The 14,492-nt window shown below is 36.8% G+C and overlaps 1 protein-coding gene across 1 annotated transcript in view; it reads left to right on the forward strand.

The window, feature by feature from the left end:
• Window positions 1–14,492, forward strand: part of cacna1ia (calcium voltage-gated channel subunit alpha1 Ia) — a 102,375-nt gene that overhangs the window by 56,965 nt on the left and 30,918 nt on the right. The window contains exons 13-21 of the mRNA XM_016545628.1: window positions 641–796; window positions 1,927–2,014; window positions 3,275–3,435; window positions 5,524–6,000; window positions 7,076–7,176; window positions 10,131–10,254; window positions 10,422–10,490; window positions 13,192–13,370; window positions 13,467–13,593. Of these exons, the coding sequence (XP_016401114.1) occupies window positions 641–796; window positions 1,927–2,014; window positions 3,275–3,435; window positions 5,524–6,000; window positions 7,076–7,176; window positions 10,131–10,254; window positions 10,422–10,490; window positions 13,192–13,370; window positions 13,467–13,593 (1,482 nt within the window). The remainder of the gene's footprint in view (window positions 1–640; window positions 797–1,926; window positions 2,015–3,274; window positions 3,436–5,523; window positions 6,001–7,075; window positions 7,177–10,130; window positions 10,255–10,421; window positions 10,491–13,191; window positions 13,371–13,466; window positions 13,594–14,492) is intronic.

A 14,492-nucleotide genomic window follows, 5' to 3' on the forward strand; every position in this document is an offset into this window, starting at 1 on the left:
CAGTTTATCATCAAACACGCATTCATTCATTTTTCCCCCTTGGCTTTTGTTATATACAATAAAAAGAGGGAAAAAATATGCATGTATTTGGACTGTTTTGTTATCTAAAATAAAAAGATAGAAAAATACATAATATGAGATATTTGTGGGCTTTTTTTAGATAATAAAAAAAGAACAAATATCTAAATAACAAAATATAGAATTTGTTTGTTTATTTATTTATTTATTTTTGTAGTAAAGCATATCTGTTATAGGCTATTACCACTCGGGCACAAAAGTGTATGTGTGAGGAACAAAATATAGAATTAATTTAATATAATGATTTCAATATTTATGTATGCATGCATGTATTTATTTATTTATTTTATTGGCCATTTTATTACAATAAATAGGGAAAAAATGGAAAGCATTAGATATAAATGCTTATTTATATTTTTCTTATATTAAACAAAATATTAAATAAAAATAAAATACATACAATGAAATCATATATAAAAAATTAAAAAAGAAAAAAAATGCAACAAATCTACAATTTAATGATTATTTATTTGTTTGTTTATTTATCAACTTACTTGCTCCCATGAAAATGTAATATAAAGTTAGATTTGTTTTTTTTTTGTCTGTGTGTGTTTTTGTGCAGATCCTAACTCAAGAGGACTGGAACATGGTTTTGTATAATGGCATGGCCTCTACCTCCCCCCTGGCTGCCCTGTATTTCGTTGCGCTCATGACTTTTGGGAACTATGTTCTGTTCAATCTGCTTGTGGCTATCTTAGTGGAAGGATTTCAGGCTGAGGTAAGGTACACACTGCAAGGCATTTGAGAAATCGAGTGTTTTGGTTGATGCACAAAACAATCTCCGATGTAACAGGGCCAATAACTTTTGGGTTTAGCTGCTGAATATTAATATTTCATACTCACTGAGTTAATTTGAATACGTTATTGTGAAAAGCATCTGTTGGCTGTGATGCTTTTCGTAACGGGGTCAAATTTGTGCTGGTGTTTGGCAACAAAATGACAGCAAGAACATGGCGTGGCTCTAATAACTTACTGCTGTCCTGGGGCATTTTTCCACAGGCTTTTGTTGTTCTTGCCGGTGAATATATTTTCGATGGGCATGCTTGTATTTACGGGCAGGTATGCAGACTGCAGGAGTAGGTTATCTCTCTAGGGAGCATGTAGAAGTGGGCCTCCAGGTTATGGTCTAGATCTGAGGCACTGTGTGAGGGTGAGTGGGGAACTAGAGAAAATGCGACTGACTTTCAGAGGGAGGGCAGTGAGATTGACATATCTATTAAAAAATGCTCAGGGCTGTTTAGTTCCCTTTCGTGGAACTTCGAACTGCGTCCTCTAGGGGTCGCTATGGGGAACGCCTCGTCGTGACCCGTGTCTGAAGCCTACATTGAAAAAACACCAACTTGTTTGGCCGGCGACAGCCATGACGTCACTACCGTCGCGACTAGTACAAAATAGGCGCCGGTAGCGCACATCATTCTCTTCTTCGTCTTCACTGACCGGTCTGTTTGAAGCGTGCATTCCAAAAAGCAAAGTAAGAGCTTTTTCTTTCCTACTATGGCGAGCACTAGCGAAGCGTTTAGAAAGTGTGTACATCCGTGTCAGCGGTTCCTGACACCCGATGATTCACACGAAACCATGGTTACATAAGTAACCCGAGACGTTATTTTACAAAAGAAATTCTGTCCCTCAGTTTGATCTGTTATTTGTCTGGCTCACACAGCGCTAGAATAACATTGTCTACCCCGTGGTTAAGTATGGTTATGTTCACACACTACGGTTATAAACGAGTAAAAGCACAGTCTATAACCAAACTGACTTTGAGAGTGAAATCTCTGTGCCATGTGAATGTAACTCAAGCTATCTTGTGTCATTTTGACCGTGTCCCTGTTTTTTTTTTGTCTGCGACAGGGTGATGCTAACCGTTCCTACTCTGACGATGACAGATCCTCTTGTAACTTAGAAGAAACTGAGAAAAAGGACTCACTCCAGCTGTCAGGTACTGAGCTGTGGACTAACTAAGGAAGTGTTCTTAAAGCACAGCTGTGTTTTTCCGTTTGCTTCTGAACATTCTGTTCTGTTCTTTTTTGGTTCATTCTAAGCAGAAACTCTGTGTTCATGTTCTGAGCTCCTTTTCAGATTATCTGAAAGAAAAAAAAGGTTAATAACAGTCTTTTACAATGACATTACACTGTGCTATGGTCAGCTACATGTTAACATTCATAAAGTAAGCCTTTCTGTATTTTGACTTTTTAAAATAATTTTGTTAGTGAAGGTTTTGTCAATGATAAGTCCAGATGTAAATTATGTGTTATGCCAATAATTTTAATTAGTTAAAGCTAGTCATTTATCGTTTGGTGTCAAGTTTGGGGTTTGGGGGTCATTACGATTTTTTTTATAAGAAATTAATACTGTATTTTATCAAGGTCTTAAGTTGATCAAAAGTGACAGTAAATACATTTATAATGTAAAAGTTATATAAATGCTGTTATTTTTCATTAAAGAATCATTAATAAATGTAAAAATCATAGATTATAAGCAGCACAACTGTTTTCAAAATTGCTAATAATACGAAATGTTAATTGAGCACCAAATCAGCATGTTAGTAGTGTTTCTAAAGGATCATGTGACACTGAAGACTGAAGTAATGGCTGCAGCTTTGTCATGGCAGGAATAACTTACATTTTAAAATAGAAAACAACTATTTTAAATTGTAATCATTTTCAAAATAGTACTTATTTTTTATTTTAAAAATATTGCCTTGGTGAGCATAAGAGACATCTTTAAAAAACAGTTTCAAAATCTTACTGACCCCATAGATAGACTAGTTATTGTGACAAAATGCTAAAATCATGCAATATCCTAAACCGTTTAAAAAATGAGTAACTGAAAGCAATGCATTGAAATGTTTAATATCTGGTCAAAAACTGAAAAAAATCATGGCGCTGAGAGATCTAAGGACATGATGTTATGAATAATGCATGTACACACTGACGCTCTCCACAGACAGAAGACAAACTTACACGCTCCCACCAGTGTCGCCTGGCATGAGAAGGAGGCTTTGGAAACTCCAGAAAACACGCAAACTTGAAACTTTAATAGGCTTAGTGGAATGTACTTCTTAATTCCGCACCACAAACACAAAACAAATTGTTTTTGACTTATTGTGCCTTGCGATAAGCCAGTTAGTGTTTCTCATGGCTTGAGTCCTTCTGATGTGTTTGTGATCTAATCAGTCTTGGCATGTGTGTTTGTGCAGATCCCAAGATTTCCACTTTGACCCCTAATGGGCATCTGGATTTGGCACCTGCACTCAACGCCAGGGGCCTGTACCCGTCTGAAAGGCTGAGCTTTGCCCTGGGTTCCCGCAAGAGCAGCGTTACCTCTCTGGGCAGGGCTAGCCTGGAGCAGACGGCGCTGGTGAGCTATTGTGCATGCTGCAGTCAACCTGCCATTCATTACAGGGTCTTACTCACCGAGAGGGCACCGAAGCTATATCATACCACTCCAGCAATCCAAACCCTCTCAAAAAAGCACAAAGAACACAATAATTATCCATCAGCTCTGCATGTATTAGCATTTTGCGAACCATTAATAAGACACTTACTCAGCACTTAGAGCTCCGTCTCTACTCGTCTAGCTTGCACTATATTAGTATACACACAGAGGGTCGTTGAGCGGGCACTCGAAGAGCTGAGAGCAACTTATAAACTACATAATTATTTTTACAATGGTTTAAATAATAACAGCCCTTGTGAGGAGGTTGGCTTTTTATGAGAGTTCTAGACAGTGATGGGGGAATTCGCTAAGAATGAGTAGAAAGCGTGGATAATTTGTATGCGCTGTCTGTTGTTTTAGTCAGATTCACCAGGAATTATATAAATCGTGTAACACCCAAAACTTTAGACCATCGTGTGGGATGGTTTTGGGTTTTAGGTTGTGGAGGTCGCAGCAGATTAACGCAATGAGAGACACTTTACGGTACAGCATCATCCCACCACTGCAATCCAAACACCTGGACCTGAACCCATCTCTTTGAAATACAGTACAGTATTCATTCCACTGAACTTGTTTACCATCAGCTTCCTGTGGACAGTAGAAGCACAACATTAATTATGCCAGTGTTGATTAATATGTAAATGTATGGTAATTTAAAAAAAATAAAATTAATTTAGACTGTTGTCTGATATATAATAATATCCAATCACCTGAACCCGTCAATTAAAAACACAGAATGTGTTCAGCTAAAGCAATAAGTCCCAAGAAGCCGTGGTTTACAGTGAATTTATAACAGCTAAGGGGCGTTGTTAGGCATGACGTGAAGCGGAAATTAATATAATATAAATTGACTGTAAACCACGGCTTAGAGGGGCTTATTGCTTATTCCATATACACAGATATTCCATATATGTAGCAAGGTTTCACAAAATAAAACAGAGCAAATAAAGTGTAATGATATTAATACAAACATTATTCTTCCGCCAAACAATGTAGTTCCTCAGAAACGGTTGTGGTTGCAACAAAGTGGTTGCCGAGCAACACACAGAAGTAAACAAAGGTGTATGTTTGTAGAGTAATTTACAACAGCTTCGAACGCATCAGAATCAAGGACCAGAACTGTCCGTTTTATAATAAAAAGTGTTTACCACCTATTTCCCATGGGAAGTACAAGCACAATGTTAATAATGCTTGGCAAATTTTAGTAATTTAGTCATTTGATTTTAATAATACAATTAATTTAAAATACTTTTGGATATATAATCGTTTTTAATGATAGATTCTAAAAAAAAAAAAGATATTACAGTAGTGTTGTTTTTGGCGGCCTGTTTTAATTTTAGTTTTAGTCTAGTCTTTGTGTGAACAGCACACACACGCATAGAGCGGGATAACACGCAGAGAGTCACACCACGTGAAAGTGAATCCTGAGCGGTGAACTCATTTTCGGCACTATATTACAGTGAATTTTTTATTATTATTTAATCTATTCATTCATAAGCATTTTTTGCATCTATTTCAGCACATTTTTTCACCTTCTAATTTCTTAGTTTTTATTGTGTGTGTGTGTGTGTGTGTGTATGTGTAAACTGTAAAATGCAGGCTTGCTCACCATCTGGAGTTATGATTCTAAAATTTGTCCTCACAAAAGCGAAGTACAGTACATAGCAATGCTCCAAATAGCTTGATGGAAGAACTGATGGCTTGATGGATGGCACTTCCCAAAGTGCACTCTTTTGCTCATTTTCTCACCCTTTCAGAACAGTCTGCACACCTGTTGACAGGTCAACCAGATTCCAAAACGGTTTGATTACTGTTGTTCTAGCACTTACAACCTGTCTCACAACCATGCACATTAGAAGTGTCTGTAATGACCATACACTCCGAGATATTTTTTTAGAAAGCAAATTAGTCATTTCAGTCTTGTAGTGTGTGTTTGGGATAAAACATAGGGGTGTGTGCTTAAATTCATGTTCATATATTGACTATCAGCTTGCATTCTATGTGTTTCAGTGTCCAGGACGAGCCTCTCTGTACCACAACTGGGGACGGCCCGCGCGGCCAGGAATATGGAGTCGCAGGTCGAGCTGGAACAGCTTGGGTCGATCCTCCAGATGCCTGGGGATGGGGGGCGGAGGCAGTTTAAGGGTCCGTAGCCCTCACTCTCACCCCGCTGAGCAGGAGTCCCTGCTGTCTCCTCTGCCCCCTCCTCTGCACCCGCCTCTGCTCTCCAGACACTTTGTCCCGCGCAGAGAACGGCGGGCTCTCTCTCTGGAGCTTCCTGAGCTGCTGCAGGTGCCTGGACCGGCCTTGCCTCCTCTGCATCCCCGGCAAAGCAAGAAGAGCTTCTCTGGGGGTCTGGGAAGCGTTGGAGAGCACCAGGACTGTAATGGGAAGACACCGTCAGGCCAACCACAAATCATCAATGAGGTCTACCCTCAGGTCAATGCACGCAAGGACAGGGAGGATCTGGACGATGAGCTGGACTATGTAAGTGTCCATTAAAAATGATTTCAAGGGATAGTTCACTTGTTCTGTAATTGTGTTTCTAACTCATATGACTGACTTTCTTCTGTGGAAATCAAAAGTAGATGTTTAGCTGAATGTTGAGCAGCTGCAGAGTGGCAAAAATGACAAAAAAGCACCATAAAAGCAGTTCATATGAGTTCATGTCATATTCCAAGTCTTCTATATCCATACTATAGCTTTGGGTGAGTAACAGACCAAAATGTAAGTCTGTATTCACTGATCATCCCTTCCCGCAATAGCTCTCAAATCTCATTTACACATTTAAACTGGCACATTGAAATTGCTTATGACAACTATTGACATTTGGTGTGATTGCTATCAAACCTGGCACAATGCATCTCACATCATGATTAAATATTATATTTGAGCCATAGTTCAATTCAGCAAGGATGCAATAAATGTGTTTGACTGTATTTTTGACCAAATAAATTTAGCCTTGGTGAGCATAAGAGACTTCTTTCAAAAACATTAACAAAGAAGTCTTACCCGACCCCAAACTTTTTTAACAGTAGAATATGGCTTCAGAAGACTTCTGTCATTTATGGAGCTTTAGAAAGTGGTGTTCCATGGAAGAAAGAGATTCAAATGTTGGAACCAAATTGGTTTTGATGAAAATGAGAATTGTCTTTTAAATGGTAATTTTTGTGGATTATCTTAAGTTAGATTGGCTCCTGTAAAACAGCGTTTGCACACATTGTAAATCTTCTTGAAGCAGAGCCAACTGCACATACAATCAACTACACAATGAAAATCGCCCAATTATTATCTGTTGAGGAGGAATGCTAACAGATGGCAGTAGGATTTCAGTTTTTAATTTACAGCCAGACTCTTGTTTTTTACAGCCAGACTCTCTTGTTTTGTAAGCAATTAAGAGTAACATGGCAGCTCCAAGGGGACCTGAAACATTGGAAAGCTCCGTTTCATAACTGCTTCAATTATCAAACGTGTTTCCAAGAAAGTTCTCCCTCCCTGAATACTGCAGAATTATTCTTAGTGCTCATTTTTGCCAACCAAATACATCTTTTTCTGTCGGCAGAGTCTATGTTTCCGGATGCAGAAGATGATAGAGGTGTACAGACCAGACTGGTGTGAGACCAGGGAAGACTGGTCCGTCTTCCTCTTCTCTCCCCAAAACAAGTTAGTCCCTTCACTGCCTCATCTGTGTCAATACATAACAGTCATGAATATACTTCATAAGAGCTGATGGAAGCGGTTTGATCTATTGACCTTTGTTTAGACACAATTTATCTATAGTTTTACATGTTATATGCTAACTGTGAGTTCTCAGTTCATTTTCAACGAGAAAAAAGCAGAAAAACAGGCACATAGTTTTGGTTTCTTAGCTGCCATGTGTGATCGACCTTTGGGTGATTATGTTCACAGCCAATCAAATGGCATTTAACTTTTATGTGGTCAATGAGACTTTGCAGCAAAACTTGTCACTAATAATAAATAAATGCAATTTTGTAGATGCCATGAAAAAGAGAGTGCAATATTTACAATAATCACCTATGGCAGGGTTTTCCAAAAGGGTTTTTGTATTGATGAAAAGGCTTATAAATAATGAAATTATACATTGTGTAACATTAAAGTAAATAAATACTACTACTTCTTTTTTTAAACAATTAAAAAAAACTAAAAATGTTTTGAAAAAAAAATATTTATAAAAATATTTGTTTAAGGGTTATTATAAGAAATCTATAGCTAAATAAAAACTATAATTGTTTCTCAATGATACAAATTTAACACGTTTTACCTGCATGTAATGTGACCACTAACTGACATCATAGAACTGTTAACATACTAATTGTTGTTAAATTATTGAAATAACTTAAAATCTCAGTGGGTACTTGAAGTAAATACATATTTTAGGTCATACGGCTTTGGCTGAAAAAACGTTCGTGAAAACCTGGTCTACAGTAATGCTTTTGCACTTGTGCTGCTGTGTCTCACACGGCCTCATCGTAAGCAAAACCTGCTGGCAATCATGCCACCGTCCTGTTCCTTTTACACTTTAAAAACGACTCATGGGTTTTGTCAGATACCGTAAGAGTCAAATGTTGTCAGTCTAAGCTAAATTTGAGAGTGCAGCTGGAAGTCTGACCTCATTCTAGCACAAAACAGATTAGTAGTTGCTCCACGCCCAAGAGCAGGTTGAAATTAAGCAGATAAAGGCAAGCTTGTGTCACAGGTTGTTTCCTATAGTGCCACTGATTTGATCTCTGAATAACACGGAGGGAAAGATGCCCCCACATCTCTTCTTCTCCCTGCCTGATCAATAGCACTGATGGGCTGTCAGCTCTTTAGAGGGTGGCTTGATTAGGATATCGATCCGTGTCAGCGAGATAGGAGCCGATTATTCCCACCCTGTCTGTCAGTCTGTTTTTTTTCCAAACTGTCTAGTCTTTGAATATCCAGCTAAAGTTTGGACTGCAGTGGAAAGATTGAGATACTTGACTGTTCCAAAAACTAGTGAGCTGCCAGAATGTGTTGTGACAAGCTCTATGAAAAAAAACAAATCCAAGATGACAGATGAAGTGACACTCATATACTACTGTTCAAAAGTTTAGGGGTAGTAAGATTTTATTATTGATTGATTAATTGATTGGTTGATTGATTGAAAGTAGTCGATTCTTTATTTCAGCTAGGCAACAGTTAGTCATTAATTATTTTACAAAAGATTTCTATTTCAAATAAAGACTGTTTTTCAAACTTTCTGGTCATCAAAAAATCTAGAGAAAAACATTATATTGCAGATTCCATAATTTATTATCATTTTCAACTATACTATTTTCAGCAGTTATAATAAGAAGTGTTACTTCTTGAGCATCAAATCAGTATATTTGAATGATTTCTGAAGGATCATGTGACACTGAAGACTGGAGTAATGATGCTGAAAATTCAGCTTTGCATCACAGAAAGAAAAATAGAATTAAAACAAATACATAGAAAACAGGTAATTTAAATTATAATAATATTTTGGAATAATACTGTTTTTTTCTGTATTTTCATCAAATAAATGCAGCCTTGGTGAGCAGAAGAGACTGGTCATCAAAAAATCTAGAGAAAAACATTATATTGCAGATTCCATAATTTATTACCATTTTCAACTATACTATTTTCAGCAGTTATAATAAGAAGTGTTACTTCTTGAGCATCAAATCAGTATATCTGAATGATTTCTGAAGGATCATGTGACACTGAAGACTGGAGTAATGATGCTGAAAATTCAGCTTTGCATCACAGAAAGAAAAATAGAATTAAAACAAATACATAGAAAACAGGTAATTTAAATTATAATAATATTTTGGAATAATACTGTTTTTTTCTGTATTTTCATCAAATAAATGCAGCCTTGGTGAGCATAATATGCTTTGGAAAAGTATTTTATATACCAAGGTCTGTCTTACATTTAGTACTGAGGTGTACTGATTAATCCATTCAGGGAAATTTCAATATTAATATTTTACCCAAAATGTTTTACATTTGTGCTTATTGCTTAGTACTGTGCTGTTAACAACATTTTAAAGGGGTCATATGATGTTCCTAAAAAGAACATTATTTTGTGTATTTGGTGTAATGAAATGTGTTTATGCGGTTTAAGGTTAAAAAAAACACATTATTTTCCACATACTGTACATTATTGTTTCTCATCTATGCCCCGCCTTTCTGAAACGCGTCGATTTTTACAAAGCTCATCGATAGACATGTGGGGGTGTGTTAGAACGAGGTGTTTTAGGAGAGCGTGGACAAGTCTTAACTTTTATAAAGAATATCTCTTTGGGTTTGAGACTTTAGTCTTTGCAACTTTATGGATCTTATCTATTCACGAACAGCTTGTAACACATTTTGTAACAGAAAGGAAAATTTGAAATTGCATCATATGACCCCTTTAACATCAAAAACCACACCCTTGATGCCTATGTAGAATGTTCTAAATCTATTCAATTGTGAGATTTCATGATGGTTTGGATGCTTTCTATGTAGGCAGCAAGGCAGCTCACTTGGTTTTGGAACAAAGCTATGTACTTCTACTTTAGTTGGTCTCTATATACAGTTTCTCTATTCCTGACCTCCTCCTTCCTCTTTAGGTTCAGGTTGTTGTGCCAGTCCATTATTGCCCATAAGCTGTTTGACTATGTGGTGCTGGTCTTCATCTTCTCAAACTGCATCACTGTGGCTCTGGAGAGACCCAAGATCCTTCAGGGTAGCCTGGTAAGACTGAGGCCAATGGACCTTTGATTCAGTTTTTTTTAACCTATTTTAGTTATTGATGATTTCCATGTTGTCCACAAGCAGATATTCTCACAGCACTGACAAAATTCCAGCTTTTTTCCACAATTTTGCTCTCTTTTTTTCTCTCCCTCCTCCTCTTTCTGCAGGAGAGGCTTTTCCTCACCGTGTCCAATTACATTTTCACAGCCATATTTGTGGGGGAGATGACACTCAAGGTAAATATTTACATTCACAGCATGATATATTGTGCTGATTTCAGGACTCCCATGTATATATATTTTTTTCCTTCCTGTATGTGCTGACATGCCTCTGATCTGTGTTGGTATATAAAGAGAAAATTATCAATATGGTAATTGTATTCACAGCAATTGCAGATACTGTGAATATACCTACTACTTTATTTTCTTTTTTCTTGCATGTTTTAATGGTTTGAGTATAATATAATCCATTTAGTTATGCGTATAACATACAGTGGGGTACAGAAAACACCAGTGAAAATGGTTCTATTTTGCATCTTTCTATTTCAATGCCATTTTTCCATTACAAATTATATTATCAGCATAAAAATTTGAATGAAACGTTTCAGTAAAAATGAATATACATTTCATAATGTCTTAATATTTGATTCGCCCGTCCGTATTTTGCTTTAGCGATAGTTGCACAAAAGGTTTTTTTTTTAACCTAACCAATCATGTTCTCCAGCATAATTTGAGATATTCCAAAGTACTTCTTGTGCTTCATTGGAAACTACAGCAACATACTGTACAGTAGTACTGTACAGAGTCAAATTTGCATATTTGATCAGTGACCTAGAAATAGTGTGAAATGTTACAGTTTTTTTAAAAATCCCAAATCTTTCAGTTTTATGTATGAAAGAATATTACATAATGCATCATTATATTATATTTTGATAGATATTGAACAAAATTGCACACATTCAGATTCATTGGAGACATTGTTAAAGACTCTGGTCGTTTGAATGGGTAATTAGCTAAATATTTTCCAGTAGATGAAACAGTGTGTGTGTATCTCTAATCCATCTCTCATTTCATCATCTTCCTTTCGCTCTTTGTCACTCATTTTCACACACACTTTCTCCTCTGGACCTTTTGAGAGTGGGGTATTGCGTTTGCTGGCTGGCTCTCTTGTGGCAAGCAATTAAGCAATGATATTAATTAGAGCCAGTTTCCCCTTTCAGATGCAGTCAATCTCACAGACTGGCCCATCTATTCAGCTGGAAACGCATGGCACTTGTAGGTCATCAGTTATGTAACTTAATCAATTATTGGGAAATGGAACAAACAAGAAATAGACCTGTCAAAAGCAACGCTGCATTACATAGTAGGACTATACCAGACCGTTGTGTGTAAGTGAATTTGTATGATTTTATTTTATTTTATGATTTTATGATTTTTTTTATTGGTTGTATTTATTTTTTATTGTTTGTATTTTATTGTTTATATTTTATTTTATTTATTTTTATTATATATTTTATTATTTTCCATCCATCCATTCATCCATTTTCCAAACTGCTTGTCTTATGTAAGTAGAGTTACAAGCATGTTTTATTTTATTTAAATGTATTTCTATATTTTTATTTTTCATCCACCAATTCCAAACTGCTTGTCCTATGTAGGGCCGTGGATATTATCCTTTTTTAAATGTAATTATTTTATATATTTTATAATAATACTTTTTTTTTTTTGTCTCTGTATAATAATGTTACAAGAATATATATTTTTTAGATGTTTTTCATACATTTGTTGCTGTTTAAAATGTCTTGTCAACTGCCTATACGCAGTTAATATAAGATGATGCAGAACGTCTCCTTTACTGTGGACATTTTTAAAAGCACTGGTGCAGTGGGAGACACAAGTCAAACAATGATTCCACCTTTCCTTCGAGGACCAGAAAGTCAACAATTACAGTTTATCCTTGGGGAGGCAGATTCTGCAAGCTACAGCAAAAATATACCTACCGGTATAACATACCCTGAGGGGCAGCGGCTGATTTTACTGTCCCCAGCCCACCTACACTCGACTAATAGGAGTTCTGCAAGCAGATCTGCTCTCACTCAAAAAGCACCTTCTTAAATTGCTAGCGTGAGTGTCACATTACTGTACTAGCCTGGTATGCATCACTGATTTATTATTGGCTTTTTTTGGCAGTATTGTAAAGAAACTGTCAGACTAATACAGGCCAAATTGATCCCAAGAAAGAACAGATATGTGTCGCAGTACGGCATCTCATTTCTTAAAAGTACATAATTCTCTCTGTCTACTCTTTGCTCTTCTCACTCTTTAGACCTTAGCAAATGCTGACGTCAGATCGAGTGTGTGCGCGTACTGTTTCTTTCCTGTCACTCGTCTTGTTAGTGTCACAACAACCTGCCTGGGAGGCCTAAGGCTCAGGTCACCTTGGAGCTTCAATGGATTCTTTGCTGTTTTTCTACAAGTTACAATGTTTTTTAAATCTCCAAGTCATATCTCTCAGCCTTCAGCAGCTCCCTTAAGTACATCTGCATCTCACCGCTGACAAAATGGTAGATGTTAGATGTAAATTGTGCAGAGCTCAGTTGAGTTGTAAAATCAGCTCTACAGGATGCACTATTTTAGGGCTATAATTAGAAGTCTTGGCTTGGCTTGGCTTGCCTGGAGATCACAAACTCTGACTTTGCTGTCTGTTTCTCCACTTCAGTAAATGTTTCGATCAATTCCAGCAAAGATATGTAAGCAAAATCACACTAGAAGAGACCGGAATGAAATTCAAAATCAGATTAGAGGACCAGAAGTCAGTGCTACATAAAACGAACAAAGTCTATGCAGTATTACACCAGAACAATGAAGATATACATTACAGAACTGCTTGAAGTTTTTATGCTGTCCATTTGAGACGTTGTTTCTTTGTTTATTGTAGGTGGTGTCTATGGGTTTGTATCTTGGAGAGCAGGCGTACTTGCGCAGCAGTTGGAACATTTTGGATGGTTTCCTGGTGTTTGTGTCTTTGATTGACATTGTCGTGTCGATGGCGGGCGGGGCTAAGATCCTGGGGGTGCTCAGGGTCCTCAGGCTTCTGCGCACACTGCGCCCCCTCAGGTACATCTAAAAAAATGCAAGCATTCATGTGGCATTGACCAACATATGCTTGGTTTATAACTCTGCTAAATGCTTTTTTTTTCTCCCTTCTGACAGGGTTATCAGTCGAGCTCCTGGCCTCAAACTGGTTGTGGAGACTTTGATCACCTCTCTGAAGCCTATAGGAAACATAGTTCTCATCTGCTGTGCTTTTTTCATCATCTTTGGCATCCTGGGAGTCCAGGTAAAGAACAAGATGCTCTCTGAAACATCTTGTCCATGCAGACTGAGGAGACAGTGTGCTACCTCTGATGTTTCAGAAGAGCATTTTGAATGCAACTTTTTAAAAGAAATCTTTGTATCTTTGATAAATCTTTGTATCTTTGGAAATTGAGGTGAGTTGTTATTATTATTATTATTATTGGCAAAATATACAAACACTAAAACCTGTGGCAGAAAGTCACCATTTGTATGTCAAAATTTTGTTTAAAAGAAGGCTGTGTTTATGATGGTGGTGAGGAGAGGCCCTCGATAGGATTGCAAATGCTTTGGATGAAAAGCGTTATATAAATGTGTGTGTGTGTGTGTGTGTGCGCGTTTTGTGACATATGAGGACACAAATTTGTATAATGACATGGGTATGACATAGGTATTACAAGGAGAAGGTGACTTATGAGGACATTACCCCATGTTCCCATTTTTCAAAATGCTTATAAATCATACAGAATGAGTTTTTTTTAGAAAGTAAAAATGCACTAAGTTTCCTGTAAGGGGTAGGGTTAGGTTTAGGGCAATAGCACATACAGTTTGTACAGTATAAAAACCTTTGCGCCTATGGAATGTCCCCACAATTCACAAAAGCAAATCTGTGTGTGTGTGTGTATATATATTTGATTGATTGATTGAACGATTGAACGATTTCTTTAAGATCATGTGACACTGAAGACTGGAGTAATGGCTGGTCAAAATTCAGTTTTCCAATCACAGGAATAAATTACATTTTCAAATGTATTCAAATAGAAAACCTTGTTTTAAATGAAATGATATTTCACAATATCACTGTTCTGTTCATTCAAAAACATTTTGATTTTTTTTTTTTTTTTTTTTTTAATGGTAGTTTTTCATGAAAAAAGAACTTTTTGG

The sequence above is a fragment of the Sinocyclocheilus rhinocerous genome, unplaced genomic scaffold (assembly GCF_001515625.1).
Source record: "Sinocyclocheilus rhinocerous isolate Xijiao unplaced genomic scaffold, SAMN03320098_v1.1 scaffold189, whole genome shotgun sequence".
NCBI lineage: Eukaryota > Metazoa > Chordata > Actinopteri > Cypriniformes > Cyprinidae > Sinocyclocheilus > Sinocyclocheilus rhinocerous.